At 30.3% G+C, this 24,050-nt stretch overlaps 2 protein-coding genes across 19 annotated transcripts in view; one reads left to right on the plus strand and one right to left on the minus strand.

Annotated features, from left to right (window-relative positions):
* The window catches only part of syd (JNK-interacting protein syd), a 94,244-nt gene extending 87,199 nt beyond the window's left edge, over positions 1-7,045 (minus strand). For 8 of the 18 annotated variants that reach the window (XM_067045268.1, XM_067045275.1, XM_067045267.1 and 5 more), the window contains exons 1-8: positions 6,608-7,045; positions 6,327-6,447; positions 6,060-6,246; positions 5,751-5,904; positions 5,417-5,589; positions 5,067-5,158; positions 2,827-2,862; positions 2,470-2,499 (exon numbers count right to left, since the gene is read on the minus strand). In XM_067045268.1, the coding sequence (XP_066901369.1) occupies positions 2,470-2,499; positions 2,827-2,862; positions 5,067-5,158; positions 5,417-5,589; positions 5,751-5,904; positions 6,060-6,246; positions 6,327-6,447; positions 6,608-6,907 (1,093 nt within the window). In that variant the 5' untranslated portion in view covers positions 6,908-7,045. The remainder of the gene's footprint in view (positions 1-2,469; positions 2,500-2,826; positions 2,863-5,066; positions 5,159-5,416; positions 5,590-5,750; positions 5,905-6,059; positions 6,247-6,326; positions 6,448-6,607) is intronic. The other 10 variants (XM_067045271.1, XM_014432113.3, XM_067045269.1 and 7 more) reach the window with 3 other exon arrangements.
* Positions 7,046-7,050: 5 nt separating this feature from the next.
* LOC106687929 (protein CIP2A) overlaps positions 7,051-24,050 on the plus strand; it is a 22,412-nt gene continuing 5,412 nt past the window's right edge. The window contains exons 1-10 of the mRNA XM_067045281.1: positions 7,051-7,337; positions 10,124-10,393; positions 12,331-12,573; positions 12,653-12,855; positions 17,294-17,606; positions 19,253-19,405; positions 19,496-19,585; positions 20,808-20,986; positions 21,068-21,272; positions 23,494-23,775. Of these exons, the coding sequence (XP_066901382.1) occupies positions 7,239-7,337; positions 10,124-10,393; positions 12,331-12,573; positions 12,653-12,855; positions 17,294-17,606; positions 19,253-19,405; positions 19,496-19,585; positions 20,808-20,986; positions 21,068-21,272; positions 23,494-23,775 (2,037 nt within the window). The 5' untranslated portion in view covers positions 7,051-7,238. The remainder of the gene's footprint in view (positions 7,338-10,123; positions 10,394-12,330; positions 12,574-12,652; positions 12,856-17,293; positions 17,607-19,252; positions 19,406-19,495; positions 19,586-20,807; positions 20,987-21,067; positions 21,273-23,493; positions 23,776-24,050) is intronic.

A 24,050-nucleotide genomic window follows, 5' to 3' on the forward strand; every position in this document is an offset into this window, starting at 1 on the left:
CACTCCCGATTTATTTTCAGTTTTACAAAAATAAATACTCAAAACTTCAAAAACAATTACTCTTAAAAATGAAAATTATGATTAAAAACAACATGAAAGCTCTTAATCCCTCTCTAGATTAACATATCGACTCCCTCTCCCCCTCCCAATAAGATAATAACTTAAAAATCTTTCTGTTATATAAAGTCAAATGCAATAATTATTTAATAAAATAAGAGAGATGTCTGGTGACCCTTAATTACCAATGCATCGAACTTTTAAAGTACAAAATAAATTAATAACAAACATTGGTCTATACGGTCAACAAAAAACCAACACAGTAAGAACAAATAATTATTACAAGTGAAAACACACACAAAAAAAACAAAAAAACAAATACATTCAATATTATTACTTAGGTTATAATTATTATGAAAGTAGAACATGAATTAAACCAAAAACAAATATAAATCAATGAGTCAGAAATAAAAATTATTAGTAACTAAAATAAAATTCAACATGATAAATATTATAATAATTGATAATAAATGAAACCATTAGTAATAAATTACAAATAAAAACAGCGAGATTAAATTGTTATAAGCATGAATAAATTTGAAGAAAACTATGTAAATTTTAATAAGTTTTAGTAAGGGTTAAATGGAATGGATGATGAATTTGGGGCTAACGATTTAAACTGAAAATGCAACATGCCATGAAAAAAAAAAAAATAATCACAACTCTGAATTACTTAAAGTACTATGGTCTTTTATAACAAAATAAAAAAAAAAAAAACTTGAAATTTAATATTATTAATGCATCTATATGAAACAATTTAAATTTAATATACGTTCTAATAATAAAACAATTAATTAATCAAGCCTTCAATAAAACTAAATTTCAAGTAATCAATTAGATTTACAACAAATTTGTACAAGTGCACTAGTTTAATACAGAGAAGGTATACTTAAAAAGTTTAATAGTTATGGTGATTCATACCTCCACCATTATAACTTTAAATCAATTAACAATAATAAAATATTTACAAGTCAGCCATAAAAATAATTAAAATAAAAGACCTTTAATAAGAACTAAGAGTAGGTATTAATTAAGCTACTTATTTTATGTGGTTTTATCGGAAGAAACAATTTTTTTTTTTGATATAAAAAAATTTAGTAACTGCGATTAGTTAATTATTTATAAAGGAAGTATTCAGTCATTCAGATGATAACAGCAAAAATTAAAACTTTTACAATGTTAATAAGTAATCACTTACCATAATTTAATATCAAATTTATTGTTTTAAGAAAATGAATTTCCAAAAGATTCTTTTAATGATTTATGAAATTAGCCTTAAAAAAGCTAATGATACCAAGAAACTGTAATTCATGTAAAATTTCAGTTGTGATGTTTTACAACCGAACACCTCAAATTAGTAAATAGGAATTAGAGCAGAACTTACATTTGGGAAATTAACTACCGGTCAATTATCATACACGATTTATTATATTCAATTATAGGATTGATGATGCAAATTCTTTTAGATTTAATAAGTCAGGTTCTTCAGTACATAGAACACAGAGCGACTAAGTAAATTTTTCAAATACTTCCCACTATTTTCCAAAAAAAGTTTAACACAATAAAAAAAAAATATTCCACAATAAAAAATTAACACAATAAAAATGCTTCTAATAATTAATTTTCTTCCCGACTTGGAACTTTTAGAATAAAGAAATTGAAAAACTTGATCATTAGAAGAAGAATAAAATAGTCAAATGTAGTAATAAATAATAATAGATTTACAGCTTTACTACTTTAATTTGTAATTAATAATATTTAAAAAGAATTAAAAAAATCGACAAACAAAAAAGAGAGTAATAAAATCATTTTTTTTTATCTTCTTCAGTGTTGGGCAAAAAATTAGCTACAGTTGAAACTAATAGCTAATATTGCCATGGATACTATATTTAATTATCAATGGTTCATTCATAAATAAGTGTCGTTTCTATGGCGAAATTAGCTATTAGTTACATCCATAGCTAATTTTTGCCTATCTCTGATCTTCATAAAAATGGTAGGTTACTGGATGGTTATATGCTGACTATATCTGCTACACAAGGAATATATTTTGTTATTTACAAACAATTGTTCAAATCTTATAAACTTAAAATTTCAATTACAGACTGAAAAAATTTTAAATTTCGTTTGTTAAATCACCAATTTTAGTTAGTAGAGTATAACAATATTATATACAAGGAGAGGATTCGTTCTTTTTAAAATTATTTTACCTAACATGTATGATTGTTACAACAAAGCAATATTTTAATATATTAAATGTTAATAACACGGGCATATGACTTTTGGAACTGTAAAATACTTGATAAACCAATGCACTTGTAAAATTTGATGTAAAAAAAATATTTAATTTATATTTTAAAAAATAAAACAAACTATGGCATGAGGATTAAGGAAATAAAAAAGGGTGCCTACCAGAAGCACGGTCAGGTTCTGACTCAGAATCTGGGAACACATGCAACAGAATAGAGACATCAAGATAGCTACTGCAGGATCTCATGCCAATAACACACCAGCCCAAAGAATAAAATATTCATATAATCATGATACGAATTATATGAACCTAAAAATATATACAGTCAAATAATGATTCAAAGAGGAGGTCCTTTGAGGAAAACCTTTTTCATGATGGAAAAAAAAAATTTTGAAAAAAATAATAAAAAGAAAGACGGATTGGTGCATTAGAGTGCAAGCAAGATTTAAGTGGTGGTATATATATATATATTTTTTAATAAAGAAAAAATATTAATATTTGTAGGCTGTGGTACAGACCAGATGATGCATATTCTCCAGGATGAACCCAGCCGCCTGCACAATTCAGTAAAGCTCAGTTTTTGTTTTATAAAAAACAATATAGAAATCAGATCAAAATCTAATAATTAATTTTAAATTATTAGATAATATAAACTGTTAATATAAATTCTTTTTTTACATTAAAACTGTTAATTTATTAATTAATATAATCATTATTAAAGATGAAAAATTAATAAAGCAAGCAGTTGTCCAATGACATGCCAAAAACAAGAAGCTATAATATATTGACCAAAGAAACATGAAATTTCAATCCATGCTTCTTATCTCCTGGGTCTGAGTTCGAGTTTGAATACAGCAGATAATTATTTATTCTACTATTGTAGGCCATGGATCTAGTAAAAGTACTTCCTTACAAAGAACTGAACTCCTGACCCTTCATGTATTATAGTGATATAGGAAAGAAACAAAACAATATATACATAAATAAAATGTTCACATTTTTAAAAATTAAACCAGTATAAAAGCTCGTAAGAAATCCTAAAAAAAAAATATGTAATAAGAAAAAAAAAAAAAACAGAAACTTGGCTATTTTGTTTTGTCAGCTTTGTTTCAAGGTTTTCCAGAGAATTTCATGGAACCAATTTATACCTCGAATTGAAGTACCTCTACGATTCCTTCGACAGAACATATTTATTAGAATTCTTCCAATACTAGAATATTTCCACACAACATTCTCTTTTAATCTTTGAACAATTTAAATCTATACCTTAATAAAAGATAAGTCTTCCATAATCCTTAATTCAATTCTATGAAATATTTTCCCTTGCAACATTCGTCAAACTAGCAATTTAATGACATTCAAATCCTTTCATTTCAATCTCTTTTCCTTTTTTAAGAACGTCTCTGTAGTCAGAACATGAACATTTGTTACTTCACTACTTCGACTTATAATAAATATTCATTATGAGAAAAGAATAGATCATAAAGAATTAAATAAAAAAAAAAATGATTTTTTTAACATAAAGATTTTAAGAATATTGAAATATCAGTTATTATTCGTATCTAAAAAAGGCAATGACTTGGGCAACTGCTATAATAATTATCATAAACTTAATTCTGAAATCCAGATCTTAAGAATGAAGAAAATAATGGAAAGATAATAAAAAAAAAAACTTTGAAAATTAGAAAATTCATAATAATGTAACCATCAAGGATTTATAATAGTAAATTTACTATAAACATACTATATTGAAGGATCAAAAAATAGTAAAATAATAAACTATTTATTGATATCTAACGATAAATAGTTTTTTTAATAATTTTTTTGATCATTTTTGGGGCCAATTTGAACGATCATAACCTTATGCCATCAACTTATCATCTTACAAAAATACTATATATAAATTTAAAAATATGTAAGCTATATAATATTGATTTAAACTATACAAAAGGCATAACTGTATTACTGTAAGCCGATAGCCTACCAGGTTACGCCAACGAAAGGAAATCATCTTGTTTCTGGAATAGTCTTCTGAACCTTGGTTGAAGATTAACAAATCAACAGTTTTAATGATAAACTAAATCATGATTATAATATTAAATTCAATATAAGTGATAGTAAAAGTTACAAATAAAAAATTAACTACTATATTTATTTAAACAGTATGTAACAGCAAAAAATATATATTAAATTTATATAGTAACAAGAGAATAACAAATACTGGACTCGAAGGAAATAAGATACTGTGATCCCACTCTTACATATTGATTTATTTCTATTTTTAAATACTCTGTACTGTTACATAACTAAGTCAACTTGTTTATGTTTCTTCAAATCAATTGTTTGTAAGAACAAAGACCTTTTATCACTTTTGATATCCCATAGAATAACTTTCCAATAAATTAATGAAAGGATCTAGATGTAAGGAAATTTTATAAAATCTTACAATATGAATAAGTGTGATTAGAGAAACATACTTATTGATTAAGTAGAAACATGATTCATAAAAATTCCCAAATCAACTAAGTAGATATCCCATAGAATAACTTCCAAATAAATTAATTAAAGAATCTAGATGAAAAGAAATTTTATAAAATCTTAAAATATGAATAAGTTTGATTGAAGAAACATACTTATTAATTGAGTAGAAACATAATAATTCCCAAATCAACTAAGTTAAATAATTTTTTAACTTTCAAAAAAACTTCTTTAAAAGTACTACTGCAATATTCCGAAGCATTACCGGAACAAATCTTACCAGTAATATCCGCGCCTTCATCCATTTCCCCCAGGGCTTCTGCATCCTGGAAACTAAGTTCTTGATACAAAGTGTTCCCACTCCTCTGCTCCCTAAAACAAGGTACAATTAAGGCTCCAATAGATATATTTAAAAAAGAAATGTTAGTATTTGAAAAGCATTTTTATTATAACATTTTTTTAAAACAATAAGCTAAAGTTAGATCTTATGGATAAATTTGGATTTAAAAAATAAACAAGGTTTATAATACTAATTAGATTCATCAGAAATATAAAAATAAATATTTGATTTTTCACCAAATAAACACAGATATGACGACCCAAAATTAAAATACTTCAAATAATGATTACTTTTTGGTAGTACTCCGGCCCACAGGAGTGGTAACACTAGGTGGTGGTGGACACTCCTCTGAAGTATCAGGCGTAGCATCCTTGGAACCCGGGCTTAATGTTTCGGACCATCCTTTCTCCGAGACTTCTCTCACTGATGCATCTTCCTCAGTGTTATCATTTGCCTCATTACCCTGATAATATGAAGGAATAAAAAGAATATTGCCTCTAATGTCATTAACAAATATAACTTATACAATACAACCATATACATATGTGAAAATAATATAAAAGCTAAGATAATAGATAATGATAACTAATTTAATTTTAAAGTAAAAATTAAAGAAAAAAGTACCATTTCATTCTTAAGACTGGTGGCAGAATGATTACTATCAGGAGGTGAGGCAGCTGCAGTAGGAAATTCTCCAGGACTACCGGTATTGCGGGCAATACTTGACATTGTATGAGTTTCTAGAGATTGAAAACCAAAAGACATAGGACCAGAAGATCTGTGGGAAAATAACTTCATAAGAAATCAATGAATCACTAAATGATGAATCATCAACTCAACTTTTTAGAAAAATTTAATAAAAGTATATTACTGACATAAGTCCGAAATGATAAGTATACTTCAGATTAAAAATTAAGAAGAAATAAAATTTACCTGCTCATATGGGCAAGACTTAACGGAGGCAGCCTAGGCCTACCACCATCTAATCTTTCACCAGTACCCATTAAAACTTTAGTCCTATCAATATAATCCATATGAGTTTTAAACAACTCTGTATACCGCTCATGCAACTTGGCATATTCTTTTTTCATTTCTTGTTCTTTTTCTTCTAATCGATAAACTGAAACATTTAGAATTCATATATAGCACATTCCTTGAGTTAAATTAAAAACATAAAAAGTGCCGCAGAGGATTCTTTACCATGATCAGCCGAATTTTTGGATTTGAGCTCTAGCATTCGCACTATCGATTCAAGGCTTTCAATTTTACTTCCTTTAACTTTCTTCTCATCTTCGATTAAATCTTCAACTTCCAGTAATTTCTGTAAAGGAAACGATTGTATGATAACAAAGTATCAAGAATGGTTCCAAGTAGAAAAATGATTTGACACATCGAAACTTTGAAAACCTTAGAATATATTTATTTAAGATCCTAATTAAAAAAAACTCAAAATCGTTTAGCTCCAATCCACTATACATTACCTGTTCAATGTTTTTTCTAAGTTGTTTTTCTCTTTCATATTGTGTAACCAGCTGTTCATTATCTTCCCTGAGCAGTTCTAATTCCACTTCATGCTCCTGATTTTCAGTGTAAGACAAATCTAAGGACTCTAACACATTGACAACTAGAGGCATCAAATCCTTCACGACATCTTCATCATATTTTTCTATCATTTTTTCGAATTCCTGATAAATTCGCCCAGCTAGAGATTGTACCTTATCAGACATTACATGGGAATCATCGTCCGTCCCATAGACCGTCTCTTGTTCCACCTCAATCATCTTGAATCACTTATGTCCAACGCGTAGGAAAATGAATAAAAAGTTATGAAAACATCGTTAAAACTATCTATTTACATCTACCTATGAATCCCGACTTGTGTCATATCTGCCATTTTCTTTGAGTTTACTGCATAGTAGTGCAATGCCAACTGAATCAGTTAGTCACAGTTAACCTTTAGAAGGTTAACGATTTCAGCGCTTTGGCGGTAAAGTTAGTGGAGTAATTGTAAACATTCTTGTTTTGAGTTATTATAACACATTTTGAACTTTTGAACTCATATTCTTAATTTATATCATTTAGAGTTAATAAATATATAATTTAAAATTAAAAATGGAATCTGAAACTATTAAAAGTTTTAACAGATCATTAACAGAATATTTTAGCCAGAAAACAGAAGAAGCTTCTCACAATTTGCATAGAAATTTACAGGTATGCCAAATCTATATATTTTAATTAAGTAGTTTGATATTCAAAGGAGGGAGGCCCTTCCCCTCCGGATAAACAGAACGATTATCTCAATACAAAGATAAGTATTTCACTAAGACCTTCAAGTACCCATGGTAGAAAAAAGTATTACACTCACTTTGAATTGTGTGTCAATTTATGAAATTTTCTACTGTTTTTCTTCTGGGCCATTAAAACGCCCTCTTATGTCAATTCCTTATTTTAATCAATTATTTATTAATAAAATTGTCCTTTCAACATTTCATTTAGTTACAGTTTTTAAAAGAATGACAAAATAATATAGTAAGGGATTTTAATAAGTAAGAAATACATTTAAGTGGCATTAGCCACACAAAGTCCACCTTGCATTGTCCAAATTGGTGATTCCCAACCTTTTTCTTTCAGCCGAACCCTTTTGGTAGAGTTGGGTAAATGTCGGAACCCTTACATTATCATTTGATTCAAAGAGAGTGTCAAATGATATCTTTCCAGCTAAAGCTAAAAAGTGCTATCTATACAAAACCTGTGATAAACTGAAGAAAATTTGAGATGATAAGATTAAAAGCTATTTTGAGTTGTCGTGGATTATATTGTATAATAAATTTAATATGTTTTATGGAACATCTGGAAGAGGTTCGCCGTACCTCAGTTGGGAACTGAGTTATATTATTGAACATTGGTAAATCTATCACAGATTACAATATTATTGTTAAAATTAGAAGTACAATATATTGACAAATTTCAATATTGACTGAGTAAGGGGGCTTTATGTACCTTTAAATAATTAACAGCCAAACTAAAAAATGCACCTTAATACTCTCCTGTAAAAATCCTTTCTTCTTCCTAGTACCCCGTCCCGTTCCTCTCATCTCACGATCTGATCCAAATATCGTACGACCTACCAGTCAAATGCTTTACTACTAAAATTATACCATAGTCTGGACCTTCTTGCCTATACATCCCTTCAAGCTGACCTTGATTTCGTCCCGTGGAATATTATACACTTCTATAACTCCCATTGACCCTATGGTATCCACCCTCACTTCACATCTGCTATCTATATTAGACATCCATGCTCCTCTCAAAACCTGAACCTTATGCCATCCAACTGCACCTTACTCCGGAAACAAAGGCAATGATAAAACAAAGAGAAGCAGCTAGATGAAAATTTCGTCGGACCCACCTGTCTGCAGATTATACACAGTTTAAACTACTCTGTAATGCAACCCAATTAGCCGTTTGACGAGCTAAATCCCTTAACATTTATCACACCTTCTCCAATACTCCCGATCCCAAATCCAAGTGGTAAATACCCCAAAATTTATCCCTACCAGAATCCAATAACCTCAGCTCTCTTCCGATAACACCTGACGATCTCAACAATCATTTGGCACACTGGCCACATTAAAGGAACTTTAAATAAATATATTTATGTATAAATGACAGTAAAACTATAAAAAAAAACAATAATTTTAAACTAAGTTTAGAGTACTTATCACTGCTATGCTTGAATAGTGGCATTTCTGTCAAAAAGAATTTTTTTTTTTTAAATGAACATGTTCCATAGATATTACAGTAGACAGGGGTTTCTTTCTTTACTGTGACCCCTCTTTAGACTGTCACAAAGCTAGTAGAGTTTTCAAAAATTAAACATGGTATAGTTCAAATACAAAATAAATTTTCTTTTTTGTCGGATGAGGCACTATTCAATCAAAACAAAGAACCTACACTAAAATAATTCTATACAATTGACTTGTTAGGATATCTGAAATACAACAGTAAATTTCAGAGAAATATAAAGAAGAAAATTTAATTAAGACAAAATAATAAAGTATGGGAATTGAATAAGTAATGAATACATTCAAGTGATATTAACTACATAAAATCGACCTTATATGGTCAATATAATTAAATTTGGATTTTATACCACTCCTTTCAATATTATTGATACAATGGACAATTCAGAATGTTAATATATTGAGCATATAAGGTCGGTTTTATGTAGTTAATATCACTTGAATGTATTTATTACTTATTCAACTCCCATACTTTATTATTTTGTTATTATTACTGTTGCATTTCAGATATCTTAACCAGTCAATTGCATAGAATTTTTTTAGTGTAGATTCTTGCTACTTCAAAAAGTTTTAATATGTTGGCCTAATCGGTTAAATACAATTTATTTTAAAATAATATATCGCTATTTTGCTTGAATAGTGGCTCGTCTGACAAAAAAGAAAAAAAAAATAATTTTGTGTTTGACCTATACCATGTTTACTTTTTGAAAACTCTACTAGCTTTGTGACAGTCTATAGAGGGTTCACGGTAAAGAAAGAAACCCCTGTCTACTGTAATATCTTTGAAACATGTTCATTTAAAAAAAAAAATTCTTTTTGACAGAAATGATAGGTACTCTAAACTTAGTTTAAAATTATTGTTTGAGTGTTTTTTTTTTTTTAGTTTTACTGTTATTTATACATATATATATTTATTTAAAGCTCCTTTAACGTGGCCACTGTCTAATTTTATCAATACATAGACCTTCTGGTAAGTTCATTGTAACAATAATATTGAAACGTGAGATATATTTACCATGTTCCATTATATAGACCATATAAGGTGGGCTTTGGCTAATATGACTTGAATGTATTTATTACTTATTCAAATCCCATACTTAATTATTATTTCTTAATTAAATTATATTCTGTATATTACTCTGAATTTTACTCTAGTATTTCAGTTAATTGTTAAGATTGATTTTTTTTTTTTAGGTTCTTGCTGCCTCAACAAGTATTAGTGTGTTCAACCCAGGGAATCGAGAGACTGTGGAATTGCTTTCAAATCTTTATGAACTAATGATGACTCTTGATTCTAAAGCCCACTTAACTTGGGCATCTATAGATGTCCTGCAACAAGCATGTTGTAATCCGAGTGCTAGAGAAAGCTTAATGCATACATTTAAATTTTTACCTATTCTCACAAAATTTCTTGATCCAAAACTCATACTCGAAAAGAAAATTAAAATTTTGCAATTAATGCAGGTATTATTTTTTATTTTATTGAATATAGATGATTGACCATATGTGAATTAAAAGATGTTTAGGGCTACGGTCAATAAAAACGAAAGTACTTTTTAACTATTTATTGATTGTCAATGTTTCGACCCACAGTGGAGGTCTTCATTAGGACTAACATAAAAAGATACAAAGTAGGTAAAGTATGAGAAGATTATAAGAGAAAACATGTTGTTAACATAAAAAGAAACATGTATACAAAACATTTATACTGTATAATCAGTATAACTGGGATCTCAAGGGACCTAACCTAGGATTTTTGATTGGTTAAAGATCCTTTTCATTTGTCTAGTTATCTAAATAAGCAGGTTTAAAATGACAATTGTCTTATTTATAGAGAGTTCCGCTGAGCCATTTCTCGATGGTATAAATCTCTTAATTATGTGGTAGGTTGCTTTCACCATAAATATCTTTAAAAAACCTTTGGTACTTTTTCAACACAAAAAAAAAAAAAAAAAAAAAAAAAAAAAAAAAAAAAAAAAACAGGCACAAAAATTATCAATATAGAGCCTACTTGCTAATTCTTAATTTTTCTATTTAATCATTGGATTGCTTGTGGAATGTTTTTATTCCAGCCCTGCTTTAGAGAGACATTTTTCAAGTTCAGGATACTCATCTGAAAGTATTAGCTTTAGTTTTCTATTTCAGCAAATACACTGAGAACGAATTTTCTCCTTGTTAATAATTTTTTAAAGGGCAGACTTTGGTACATAAAACTCCTCACACAGTCCGTGACACGACTTTCAACTACCATAATCCTATAATTGAATTAATTTGTCAGCAGCTATTAATGAATTCCATTTTCATTTTAAAATTCCTATACAGTGTAACCTTTATAACTGAGATCTCAAGGGACCTAGAATTTTTCATCGCCTAGGGTGGCTTTTTATTTCCCCAGTTTTCCAAATAGAGAGATTAAAATAATAGTATTTATAGAGGGTCCAGCTAAGAGAGGTGGAAATGTACCATTTTTTTATTTTTAGAGATAAAAATGCATTTTTTATGTTTTTATAGGTATATACTTTTTTTGTTGAAAAAAAAATACAAAACTTATTGCTAGGAATAATCAGTTATATTGGTTTTTATTTGAGTGCTGGTAGCTTTAAGGTGTTTCTCAATTGTTTAAATTTGATCAAATATACCAGAATTATCTATGTTTGATGTATCAGAATATTTTTGTAAAGTTTCTAATGCTTTTTCTGCCTTATGCTTTGACACTCTTTCTAAACTTTCTTCACAACTCCCATATTTCATATTCAAAGTGGATGAAGAGCACACATAAAGAATGTCGTCCTTAGCAAGCTCTTCTGAAACTAGTAATTTATGATCCATAAGTATAAAATCCTCAAAAGTCGGCTGCTAGTCATTTTCATTCTTATTACAAGTGTTAATAATATAATCTCATTCTGCAAGTATTACACTGTACTCTTCTTCCTCTTGTAAGCCCTCAGCGTGTTTAAATACTTGTTACCTTAAATCAAGTTTTTTGAAATTATCAATGGTGGTTTCGCTCAAAGAAAACCAAACTTTTCTACATTGTATGCACTTTCATTCACTTATTTATTGTACAAAACCTTCGATGCTGATTATGAGGTAAAGATCAAAGAAATCAAATCTCAATCACAAAGGTCTATAAATTCTGAGTAACAAAATTATTTAAATGCCTAAGTGTCGGGACCTCATTGTAATTATTAATAGTAGAGGTTTCTCACATATCCAAGGCTCTTTTCCAGGTTACCTGTATCTCTTTTTCTTATTGTTCTCTTAAATTATGTTTTCCTACTTTTTATTGTAAAAAAATGTCGAAACGGCTATCAATAAATAGTTATGAACTATTTTGGTTTTTCTTGACTTAATTTGAATATTTCCTTCTTCTTCCTACTATATTGGTTTAATTTCCTTAGGATTTGACATATGGAATCAAAATATCTTGGCAAGAGGCCCATTTACCTCATTTGATATCAACGTTGACGAAATGGATCACAGGAGATGAGATTGAATTGGTTCCGCTATCGCTCAGTGTACTAGTAAATTTATGTTATAATAACTCTGCTGCCATTTATACTCTCATGAAGTCCGTTAATGTTAAGAGCTTTCTTAAAACTTTATTGAAAGTTCAAAGGAGTAACACTGCTTCAAAAGTACAAGTAGGTCACATTTCTTTACCATAATATGATAAGTTGTAAATTTTGTTTCAAAATTTAAAATTAAAAAAAACAATTGCAGGTGTGTAAACTCTTGTTTATATTAGAAGGGATTTCAGGAGGCATTCCCGATTCTGAACTGGAAACATATATCAAATCAACTTGTCCCACTCTTAAGGAGGCAATCAACTTATCTAATTCAAGTTTAATGAGGCATGTCATTGACTTTTTTAAAAAAATCATTCAAAATGAAACAGCCAAGAAGATTGTCAATAATTATCCAAAGTAAGTAGTCAACGAATTCTTTCCCCCCCTACATTTGTCATTAGAATTATCTTGGATATAGGTACATACAGTATATGAGGAGAAGATAATTGGGCGTGCGATCAGTGAAGAACACCAATAAGTAAAAACTTATTTATTAGTGCCTACATTTTGGCCAGAATTTTAGGCCTTCATCAGGGCTAAGGACAAAAACAAGATAACCATTATGATCAAATGAAATCACAGAAAAAGAAAAAAAATTATAAGAAGATATCAGATAATGTTAGTAGTATTGAAGGAAATGCATGGCGCAATTATAAGAATTGAAACTATATAATCAAGTACAGGAAAAATAGTTTTTCATTTTTTTATATTAACATCTTTATTGACATTTACAACTATATTGTATAATACATTCAGTAAATTTGATCTTAGTTCAAATCGAGTGTTTCAGGCGTGTAGAGAAACTACCCATTGGTAGCACTCTAATGAATTTTACATTAGCAGATCTTGTGGCCATCTTCTTTTCAGGCACCTCGGAGGATTGTCAGGAATGGAAGAGGAAGCAAGGTTAGAAACTAGGGGGTTTGAGTGGTTAGGGAGCTTAGAATGGAAGGAGTGATATCTGGTTTGAGCTAGATCGGCTAGGGAACATTAAGGTCTTTATGTATGATTTTATTTGTGACAAAGTAAGGAGCATTGAGGATTTTGGATTGTAAGGATTGGATACGAGAGGAATTCGAAGGTGTAGTGGAGCCCCAAAGCTCAACTCCATATGTCCAGATTGGCCTCATTACAGTGATGTAGATCAGTCTTTTGTAATGAGTTGGAAGTTTAGACTGTTTGTCTAATAAGTGATGTAATAGTCGAAATTGACGTGTAGTTTTCTGTCTTGTATGAGAATTCCAGGTTAATCATTTGTCCAGATGTAGTCAAAGGTAGCGTATTTGTTCGACAGGGGTAAGAGTAACATTATTAAATGAAACTGTAGGGCAGTCGGTAGGTTTACGACGAAGGGTAAAGGTGATTTGATGGGGATTTTTTGGGATTTATTTAAATCCTCCAATTATGACACCATACTTCAAAGACAAGGGCTGTGATATGGATTGGAGAGTTTGGGATACAATTAATAGGTTATTATTAACTGCAAGCCCACATGTGTCATCGGCATATGTGGTGAGGATAGTGTTAGGATTGGTTGGAATGTCAGCTGTATAGACGGTGTAGAGGATGGGTCCGAGGATACTACCTTGAGGAACATCAGCGGACTGAGAATAGAGGGATGAATAGGAACCATTGTGGTTTACTTGGAATAATCTATCAATGAGAAAGGAAAATTTAATAGTAATATTAAAATTAAGAGTAAAAAAAAGAAAATATAGATATGAGAATAAACTAATTAAAGTACCTAAAAGTACAAAATTGAAAATTATTTAAAAGTTGAAGTAATATGAGAAATATGAAGGAAAACGTATGTGTGATTAACTAAATACGTAAGTAGAATAAGAAAATTTAAGTAGTAGATATAAAGTTACATTAGCTAAGAGTAGTACGTAATATATTAATAGTAAATAAGATGTGATAAACATAACTAATAAAGTGGGTGAGGGAAGAAAATGAGAAAAGAAAAGAGAGGATAGAATAATAGGTAGTTAATAAGAGGGACAAACCGACTAGACGGAGTATCTACACCTAGTACAAAGTGGTTGTTATATATTATTATATTATAAAATTATTTTCTTTTTCCATTCTTAATTTTAATATTACTATTTTTCCTGTATTTTATTATGTACAGTTTCCATATTCTTAAAATATCTTATTATGTTTCTTATTTTTTCAGTAATTTCATTTAATCATTGTGGTTGTTATCTTTTTTTTGTTCTTAGACCAGATGAAGGCCTGACTGAAACTCTGGCTAAAATGTAGGCACTAATGAATAAGTTTTTACTTATTTGTGTTCTTTATTGACCGCACTCCTAATCATCTTCTCCACATATATATAATCCATGCTCAAGTATCTATTCATCATTTACATATAGTATTTGTGCTAAAGAATAGTAAGTTTACTCTTTAGACTTAAAAAAGTAACACTGTACCTGAACTTCACTTGCTAATTATAATTAAGGTGATTATGTTGTAGTAACTAAAATTGGTATGTAAAGTAAAAAAGTTAGTCAGTAGAACTTGGTATTGAACAAATTCCTCAAAAGTTAAGAAGTGTTAAGCTGACTAATAAATGACCAAGAAACACTGAACTGAAACATAGATGGGAAAATCAGGGCTGACATGATTTGGGGTTTGGATGGTAGTTAAAGGATGGATGTATTTAGACAGCGATCGATGGTATGAGCTCCGAACCTTCAGGTTAAGTTAGCCTTTCTTTTATTTCTAATGTAATAATTAAGGGCTTAGTAAACCCAAAAGTTTAATACTGATACCACCAATCGCTGTCTACACACATCTGTCAAGTAACTCAACATCTATCAACTCGTTTAAACCCAAATCTATTAGATCTAGTAGATAGAACGCAATCCCATCTGTGCTTTGGTACACCCCTCAGACATTTATCTGTTGGTTCAGTGTTTATTATCATTTTAGGAATCTGTTCGTTACTAAGCCATACAACCTTACACGCCAACGTATTTGCAGCAATCCAATAACCTGAATTGTATTTAACTGGTGCTGTTCCCTCAATTTAGCGTTGTTTTCTTGGTGGCGTAAATCATCACTGGTCATCAGAGCTAATAATTTATTATTTAATTTTGCTTACATTTGTTTTTGTTTTTTTTTTGTCTGTTTGATGCTATATTTGTGGCAGTAAACCTTTTGAATTTAAAAACTGAAATACTAATTTTATTGTATATATAATCTTTACACTTTCTTGAGACTGGTTATGATTGTTTAAACAAATAAATTCATTTTTATCCAATTTTAGTCTCAAAACAATTATTATTTCTTTATAAGTCACTTTATATGTCCTTGAGGATGGCTGAAACACCAGACTTATTAAGACATAAAAATTGTTTTGAGACTAAAATTAGATAAAAATTAATTTATTTATTTAAACTAATTTTATTGTTTTATCATCGTTCCTAAAGGTTTTTGAAATATTCCTAAGCCTAATTCAAAGATATTGAGGTCATCATCATCATCATAATCATTTTATCCCCTTTACCGCTTGTGGAGTGTGGGGATACGATATGTAGAGTCTGGACCAGATGTCTCATTCTGATAGACCATCTCCCTTCTCCTACTTCAGTCCATATCTCGCCTCCTTAACACTCTCCTCCCAGGAAATGTGTGGTCTGTCTCCCTCTTGGTCTTCTATCCTCCACACAAGACTCATATGTCTTCCTGGCAGTTCTTTCCTGGTCCATCCTAAGGAGGTGTCCGAACCACCTTAGCTTGTGAGCACAAGCTAAGGTGGTCCGGAGCCTCTAGGATGCTCCCCGCTGGTTCGACTCTGAGCCTAGTCTGAATGGTGCTGTTCTGTACTCTATCTAGTCGTATATTTCCTTCCACCTTGCAAAGGTAACGCATCTGGATTGGATCTATTGAGGTGTGATGTGAAATATGGGCATTCCGGGAAGATATGGTGAATTTTTGTTACAATATTGACATTTCGAAGGTGTTTATTTTGAGATTAGATAGGAGTGAGTGAGCCCAGTGTGACCTATTCTGAGCCTAGTCAATACGACATTTACGACTGGAAGTACCTCAGGGCTTGACGTCCCATCTATCTTTGATTTCCTTTTTGAGGGATTTGCTCATTTCTGATACAGTTAAAATTACTTTACCCGTCCCATAAATCTAGCAGTCAGTGTGTAGCCTTCTCAATTCACAGGTTGATTCACTCATTCTTTTTGGATCCACATATTTAATACTTTATTTTCAAAAACCTTAAGTTGCTATCCCATCAACATTAATACTTTTCATAAAGTAATTATTATTTAATTAATTATTAAAAAACTTTATGGACTTCTCCCAAAGTTGTGAATATCTCAAAACTTCAGGTTTTTTGCATTCAATGGGTCTTGTATGTTTTAATGAGAGTAACTAATTTCATGCTTATCCCAAGCTGGATCCTGGTTGGACTCTGGATACATTTTAGTGATTTATTTTTTTATTCAATAAGCCATAATGTCCTTGGTTCCGTCACCACATTGTACTAAACGGAAATTGAACTTTAATTAGAATGCATATAAATATTTTATAAAATTAGTGGAATGTTATACAAATCTGTCCTTATTACTTTTTTACTATTAGATAAATTTTAGAAATGCCTGCTTCTCCGTATACCTATTTACTTCATTAGTATTATCAAAGCTCAATATCCTTGTCACAGTGAAGGATAATTGAATTAATATCGCCCATTGTATATCAATTTGTAATGGTTTTGTTAGTATACTAATCTGTACTTAAATTATTGTTTCATCTCTTTTTCGATTTTTCTTTTCAGTTATGCTGAGGATATCGAGGGATTGTTAAATATAGTGAGTGAAGCTGATAATTTGTACGATGACTGTCTAGCTGCACTCTTTGATTATTTTTCCTGTGTCATTGGTCTAGATATTTTAGGATTAGAAGGGCTTTATCCACATTTCCTGGTTCTGGCTTTGAAGATGTTAAAAACAGACAATGTCGCTGATGATGCTCTTCGGTTGATTTCGAACATAGTCACTGATCTTTTTACAAAGGAATCGAAGAATATTCCTCCCGAAAAACTTGAAATAATGGAATCTGTCCAGCAGTTATTGGATGAACATTTACAGGTATTAATCTGTCTATTAAACTTAATACATGGCTATTTTACATTTTTATGCATATACTTACTTAAGAAAACGTGTTTATTTTTTATACGTCGATAGTAGTAATTGGTAAAGCTAAAGAAAATTAAAAAAAAAAAATTAATGATATTGTAATAGGTGCAGAATATTGTTTGTTGTATAAACAACTTGACTTTTAAGCTAGATTTATAAATTTTGAAAAACCTATTGAATTTATTCAGACTGTCTAGAACTTTTTATTTAAACTATAAACTTTGGTTGAAGGATATAACATATGTCATAAGTATAACAGTGTTGAGGTTGTAGTTTGAAAGTGATACTGGCCTGTAGGTTATTTCACTGAAATCCCTTAAGAAAGCACATTTAGAGAAGTGTGACCTTAAGAAGTGAGAGAGGTTGAGAAGGACTAGACCGTGATAGGATATCGACAGTGTCAGGGGATGAGCCTTGAGCACCGACAGTGCGGTTTGAGGGAAAGGACTAAGATCTTGGGAGAGGTAGGAAAGTAAGGTGAGGGTCTAGAACATTGTTAGATATAAAACCACCTTGTCCTAAAATCAGTTGCAATTAATACACTGAGCTGAGTGGCGTTTATTTCTAGTTCAATCTTTTAACTCTCCCAACTCCGATCTTGGTTTTTTCAAAATCCTTGAACTGAAACAAAGAAAATATGAAAATCCACATACTTAAAAATTTACAATTTTTTGATATAACTCCTTGTCCTGTAGCGAAGCTACATTGTAAGCAGTTTTTGAGTTTAGTATGATGGGCTACTCTGAAATTTGATGTTAGTTTTTGTTGTTGCGATATAACTAAATCACTTACTATTAAGGAACGAAACATGAGTATGTGTTTTTTTTACACACGTTGTATAATTTTTCCTGTAGCATGCATTGTTGGCACCGTATTGGTGACATAACAAATTTGTTATCTACTTTTCCAAGGTTGTTTATTATTTTTTTATTTAAATCCTTTTCATCCCTGAATTAAGGTTGTTATCTCGTTTTGTTTTTGCAGCCCTGATGAAAGTCTGAAATTCAGTTCGAAACGTCAGCACAAATAAATAAGTTTCATTTATTTGTGTATTTTTTGCTGACCTCACCCCTGACCATCTTCTCATAAAAAAAAATTATATATTCAGATTTTCAGTAAAAAAATATTTTTTTTTTTTTTTTACTGAAAAGCTTAAATGTTTATTGATGGTTAAAATGAAAGTTTAAAAACCAATAAAATTATTTTTTATATGAAAATATATATATAATTTATCTACAGGAAAACTCAAATATATTAAGAACTCTCCTTAGTTCCTTCTATTTAAAAAAAATATCGATGAGAAAACCACCCCTGAAAATCTAACTTAATCTTTTCTTTTCCTTTTCTCTATTCAGACATTCAGTAATTATGCTTTTTGATAGTTTTGTTTGATTCATGTGATGTATTTGACTAAACCTATCTTATTCTTCCAATTTATATACACAATAAACTATTTCGTGAGTCGATATTGTTACATCTGTCAGTAATGTTAATTGTAACAGTGATAAATACTACTTTAACATTACAGATTTATTTATAATTATTTCAAGACTTGTATTTCTATAGTTGAGTTTTTATTGTTTTGTTTTTTCATTTAGGTAATAATATCATTGATTGAAGTTGGTAGCAATGAAGTTGTTTTAAGTGATAATGAAGTAAACTTGAAGCTTACTGCATTGTTACATCTTCTAACTCAAATGGTTCGCATAGAGAAGTTTTCGGACAAAATAATTTCTCAACTGGACCAGCAAGTAAGTTGTGTTTTAAAGATAATTTTTTATAAATATTCAGTGATCAGAATTCTCTAACGATAATGAATTTCTTTGTTTTTGTTTTTTTAGGTGTTACGGAAGTTATTCGATCCCCTTCTCAGTCCAGAATGTGAAGAAAATATTCTGTTTCAAAAACCCGTTTATACCTTTTATGTAGAAGTATGTATGTATATATGATGAGCTCAAGATCAAAATGCATTTTGCATCGATTTCAGACTAAATTCATTTTGAACATGATAAAAACTGAAATCCAATGAACAAAATTCACTTTGCAGTTAAGAATTTTGAACCTCTATAAATTATGGCAAGAAGTATTATGATCCAACATTTTCAGGCATTGAGTATCAGAGTGCTACTCTATTATGTACTGCTACATAATGACAATTGAAAAGTATGATTTGAGTAAAATTATAAAATATATTATTTCAAAAATAGTTTGTTTAGGTTATTTAACAATTTATTTTTCAAATAAATTTTGCACAGGACTACTACAAACATGACGTTGAAGATAGACCTTAATCTTCAACTTTGCTTGCCATTCTGATCTGGTTTTTTTAAAGAAATTTTCTACCCATTAGATGTGTAACAGCTGGCATAATTAATGAAGCGGCCTGCACAAAATGATTCAAGCAAATAGATGCAATAGATCGAAAAAAATGAAAACACAAGTAGGGCAAAGATAACACTAGGGTTGTAGTAGATGGAAAGAGTGACGTTGTGTCAGCTGTATTGCAGGTTTTAATCAGTTGAAAAATTGTTTGGTATTATTTAATGGTGTAAAACCTTTTATTCATCAACACACCATATGTACATAATTCGACATGATGACAGTCCTATTCTGTTTATTGTTGGTAAATACTCAGGGCATTCTTCAAAAACATTTTTCATTGTGAGTATGGACCGACGATATGGTACATTGGAGGTGACAGTTTTCTGATTAGGTGAGGAGAGTATTTTCAAGCAGGTAAGAGCAACTTCCTCTCTCGGCTGCTATAGTATGATGTCGACCATGTTTTTGATTTCTTTTAATTTACTCGGAGAGCATTCATCCTATATGGCCCTTACCGATATTTTTATTTTATGAGGTTTATTGAGTTCAGGGTAAGAACGGCATTGCCTCGGGTAGGGGGCTTAAGTGCAGCTTTTTCTGAAAGCTTATTGCCAATTTGGCTTCTGACCCATATGAATTTTATGGGCTTTGTTTTGTAAATGGAATTGGTCTGCTCTGGTTCTGAATGCTGCATTTGTCCCAAAAATAATTCACTATTTTGGTCCAAAATGAATTTTATCAGGAAATGGACAAAATACTTTTTGATCTGTAGCTCTTCATATGTGTTATTATTATGTCATTACGTTTTTTCATTTATCTTTTGACTTCCAGGCTTTATGTTTTATCACAGATCTTTCCGATAGGGAAACCAATTGGCTGTTGCTCTACAATGAAATGTTGCAAGAGAAACAGGTTCAGACTGTCCTGTCTATAGCCTTGTACACGGGATCGGAATACATTAAAAAGAAAGCTTTGACGCTTACTGGAACCGCTGGATTTTTAACAGAATGGTATTTTATGTTCTATAATATTTTAAATTTACTTAATAATTATGTTCTGTTGTTTCCATAAATAATTTCTTCTGATTTTAGTATTGGTCTGTTAGCTAAGCGAATGGCTGAACTAAACAAACTTGTTATATTTTCACCTTCAAATCAAACTAACCAACAACAACAAGCTATCAGTAATTCGAGTTATATATCTCCGATTGACATGATGCCCATGTTGACAATAACCCAAGAAGGACATCTTAATAGTGTTTTAGAGAAATGTGAACAAGCTATACGGAAAAATGAGGTGAGAATTTAAATGAGTTGCTACATTTCTAGTTATCCACTTTTTTAAGGCGGTTTGGGGATTATATATTTATGTATTTATTATGTATTATGTATCATAATACATTTCTGAGAAATGTATTGAGTATTTATATAATTCAAATGCTGTATATCACAGACACTCCCTGCCATAGTATGTTAGGTGTAATTGAGTATTCTAAAACATTGGATATCTTTTCTAAAGGTATCATGTTCACCAATTTACTTAGTTATGATAATCAGGTGGTTTACAGAGTACTTGAAATATGTTTATATACAATTTTTTTTAGAAGATACAATGTGAGTATATTGTCGCCTATAAAATCTGAACCAGTACAACCCATGAAGGGTCAGGGGTTTGGTACTTTGTAAGGAAGTGCTGTTTCTGATACAATGGTTGTGCAAGCAGGTGATTTGTTCATAAACATAATCCACATCCAGATTTTTCCCCAATGAAGGGTACCCACTTTATGAAGCTGGATGGATCCTGGAGGGCTCCTCGAACCCTCACGGCTACCGTAATAAATAATTATCTACCATAGCCGGATTCGATCCAGGAACCTTGGAGTTAGTAGCACAGTGCCTTACTCACTGAACCACCCTATTCCCCTATATTGTCGCTTTAAACACTTAAAATATATGTACTTTATTTTATTCTTTAGGAAAAATAAAAGTATCAGAAATAGTTATATTTTGACAAACAATACCTATATAAAAGAAATAAATATATTTTGGTAATATTAAGTATGAGAAGAGAAAAACTTTATTCAAAAACAACCTAGAAGTGCTACTCCAACTTCATTTGGTTGCTAGCTACACAGCATACTTATTCTAATCTAATCGGACAATTTTCTTACATCATATTATACATCAGTCTTACAATATATAGGCATAACAAGTAAACATTATATAATAATAGTATGTGACTTTTTTTGTTTCATCGCTTTGGTTTTTAATGACATTTTTTTGTAAATATTTCTGAAAATTATTCTTTTCAAAATAATTTTGGCACAATTCTTTTTCAACAGGAACACTTTAATTACATAGACTAAACAATGCATACATATAAAAACTACATACAAATTTACAGGAATATTTTTTTTTTTTTTATGATAGAATCATAAACTGTATGTATATATTTCTACATAATAATTGGACAGAACTCAAATTATATAAAATGCAGCAACTGCATATCTGGAAATTTAAGTTTTATTTTTTATTTAATTTATTATTGTTAATGTTATATTAAAATTTTACAATTGGTATAAGTATAGCTTCATAAAAGGATTTTAAAAAAATTGTTTTGTTTTTTTTTCAGAAAATTCCATTAATTTGTTCACATATTTACCAATATTATCTTAGTGAATATGTAAAATAATACTCTAAATTAGCCCAAATAATAATACTGATGAATACATTTCATAACTTTATTATTCATAACAGCTTTATATATTCTCTTCAAAATTCTTTCAGTTATTTTTTATTTGATTTTTTTAATAATTATTACTTTATTTTCATTTTAGTAGTTTTTAATTAAATTATTAGTTGTACCTCTTGAGATCAATTTATATTGTACTTATCTAGCCAAAATTGTAATAATGCTATTTCACTTATGTCTATCATTTTTATGTGTTATTTTGGCACCGACTGATAGATGTTGTCATCTGGTCAGGCCATTAAAATTAAATTAAATTAAAATCTGTATTGCTACAACCCATGACGGGTCAGGGGTTCAGTACTTTATAAAGAAATACTGTTACTAAACCAACGGTTGTGCAAGGAGGTGATTTGGTCAGAATCACGCTCGACTGCCAGATTTTTACCCAATTAAGGGTACCCAATTAAAGAGTCTGAGTGGACCCCAGGAGGGCTTCAGAACCTACAGGAGTTGACTCATGGCTACAGTGTAACAGAAAACAATTTTCTGCCCAGCCGGATTCGAACTCGGGTCCTTAGAGTAAGTAGCCACACGCTTTACCCCATGGCTACCGTGCTCCCCTGGTCAGACCATATTAGATCTAATTTTTCTAATGAACGAAATAAAAAATAACTCTATCCCAAGGAAAAAACTGCCAATAAATTGATAGACATAAGCAATATCAAACATGCTTCTATGGCTACAAATTATATTTTTCAGTACTTCCATTGATAAAAAAAATATCTCTACACATTATTCTAAAAAAAAACCTTTTCTTTGCAAATAGGGCAATCTGACATCAGCAATAATGGAACTGTACCAATACAAGATGGCAGCGATGAACCAGAACCTGAGGCAGCTCCAGATGAGCCAGGAGGCCGCAGACCTGAGGGCCACGAGGCTCCAGCACAACTTGTGCCTCACTAACTCTGAAGTGAGTCGTCTGCATCAGCTTCTCTTCGGCAGCCAGCAGAGTTTAGAACTGGCGACGAAAGAAACCAATTCCTTAGGCAGTCAGCTGTCTCAAGTTAAACAGGAGGCACTAGAGACCCATAATAAGTATTCTGAGGTTTGTAAAAATTACTTAATAGAAAATTATTAAATGGAGTAGAGTTATTATGATGCAATTCCTTTTAATTGTTTAAATAATTATAATTTAAACTTATTTTATAATTATAATTTTAAAAAAATTATTCAATTACAATAACATATATTTAAATATTTTTTTAACTGCGTCCTCCCCTTTCTTTCTACTCAGTTGTGTACACATTTTTTTAATTTGTGACAAAAAGGACATCATTATTAGTCATTAGGTACTTATGTAGATGACAGGCGGCCACTACG

Source organism: Halyomorpha halys, unplaced genomic scaffold (genome assembly GCF_000696795.3).
Source record: "Halyomorpha halys isolate HHAL.00 unplaced genomic scaffold, Hhal_1.1 Scaffold1029.1, whole genome shotgun sequence".
NCBI classification, from domain to species: Eukaryota; Metazoa; Arthropoda; class Insecta; order Hemiptera; family Pentatomidae; genus Halyomorpha; species Halyomorpha halys.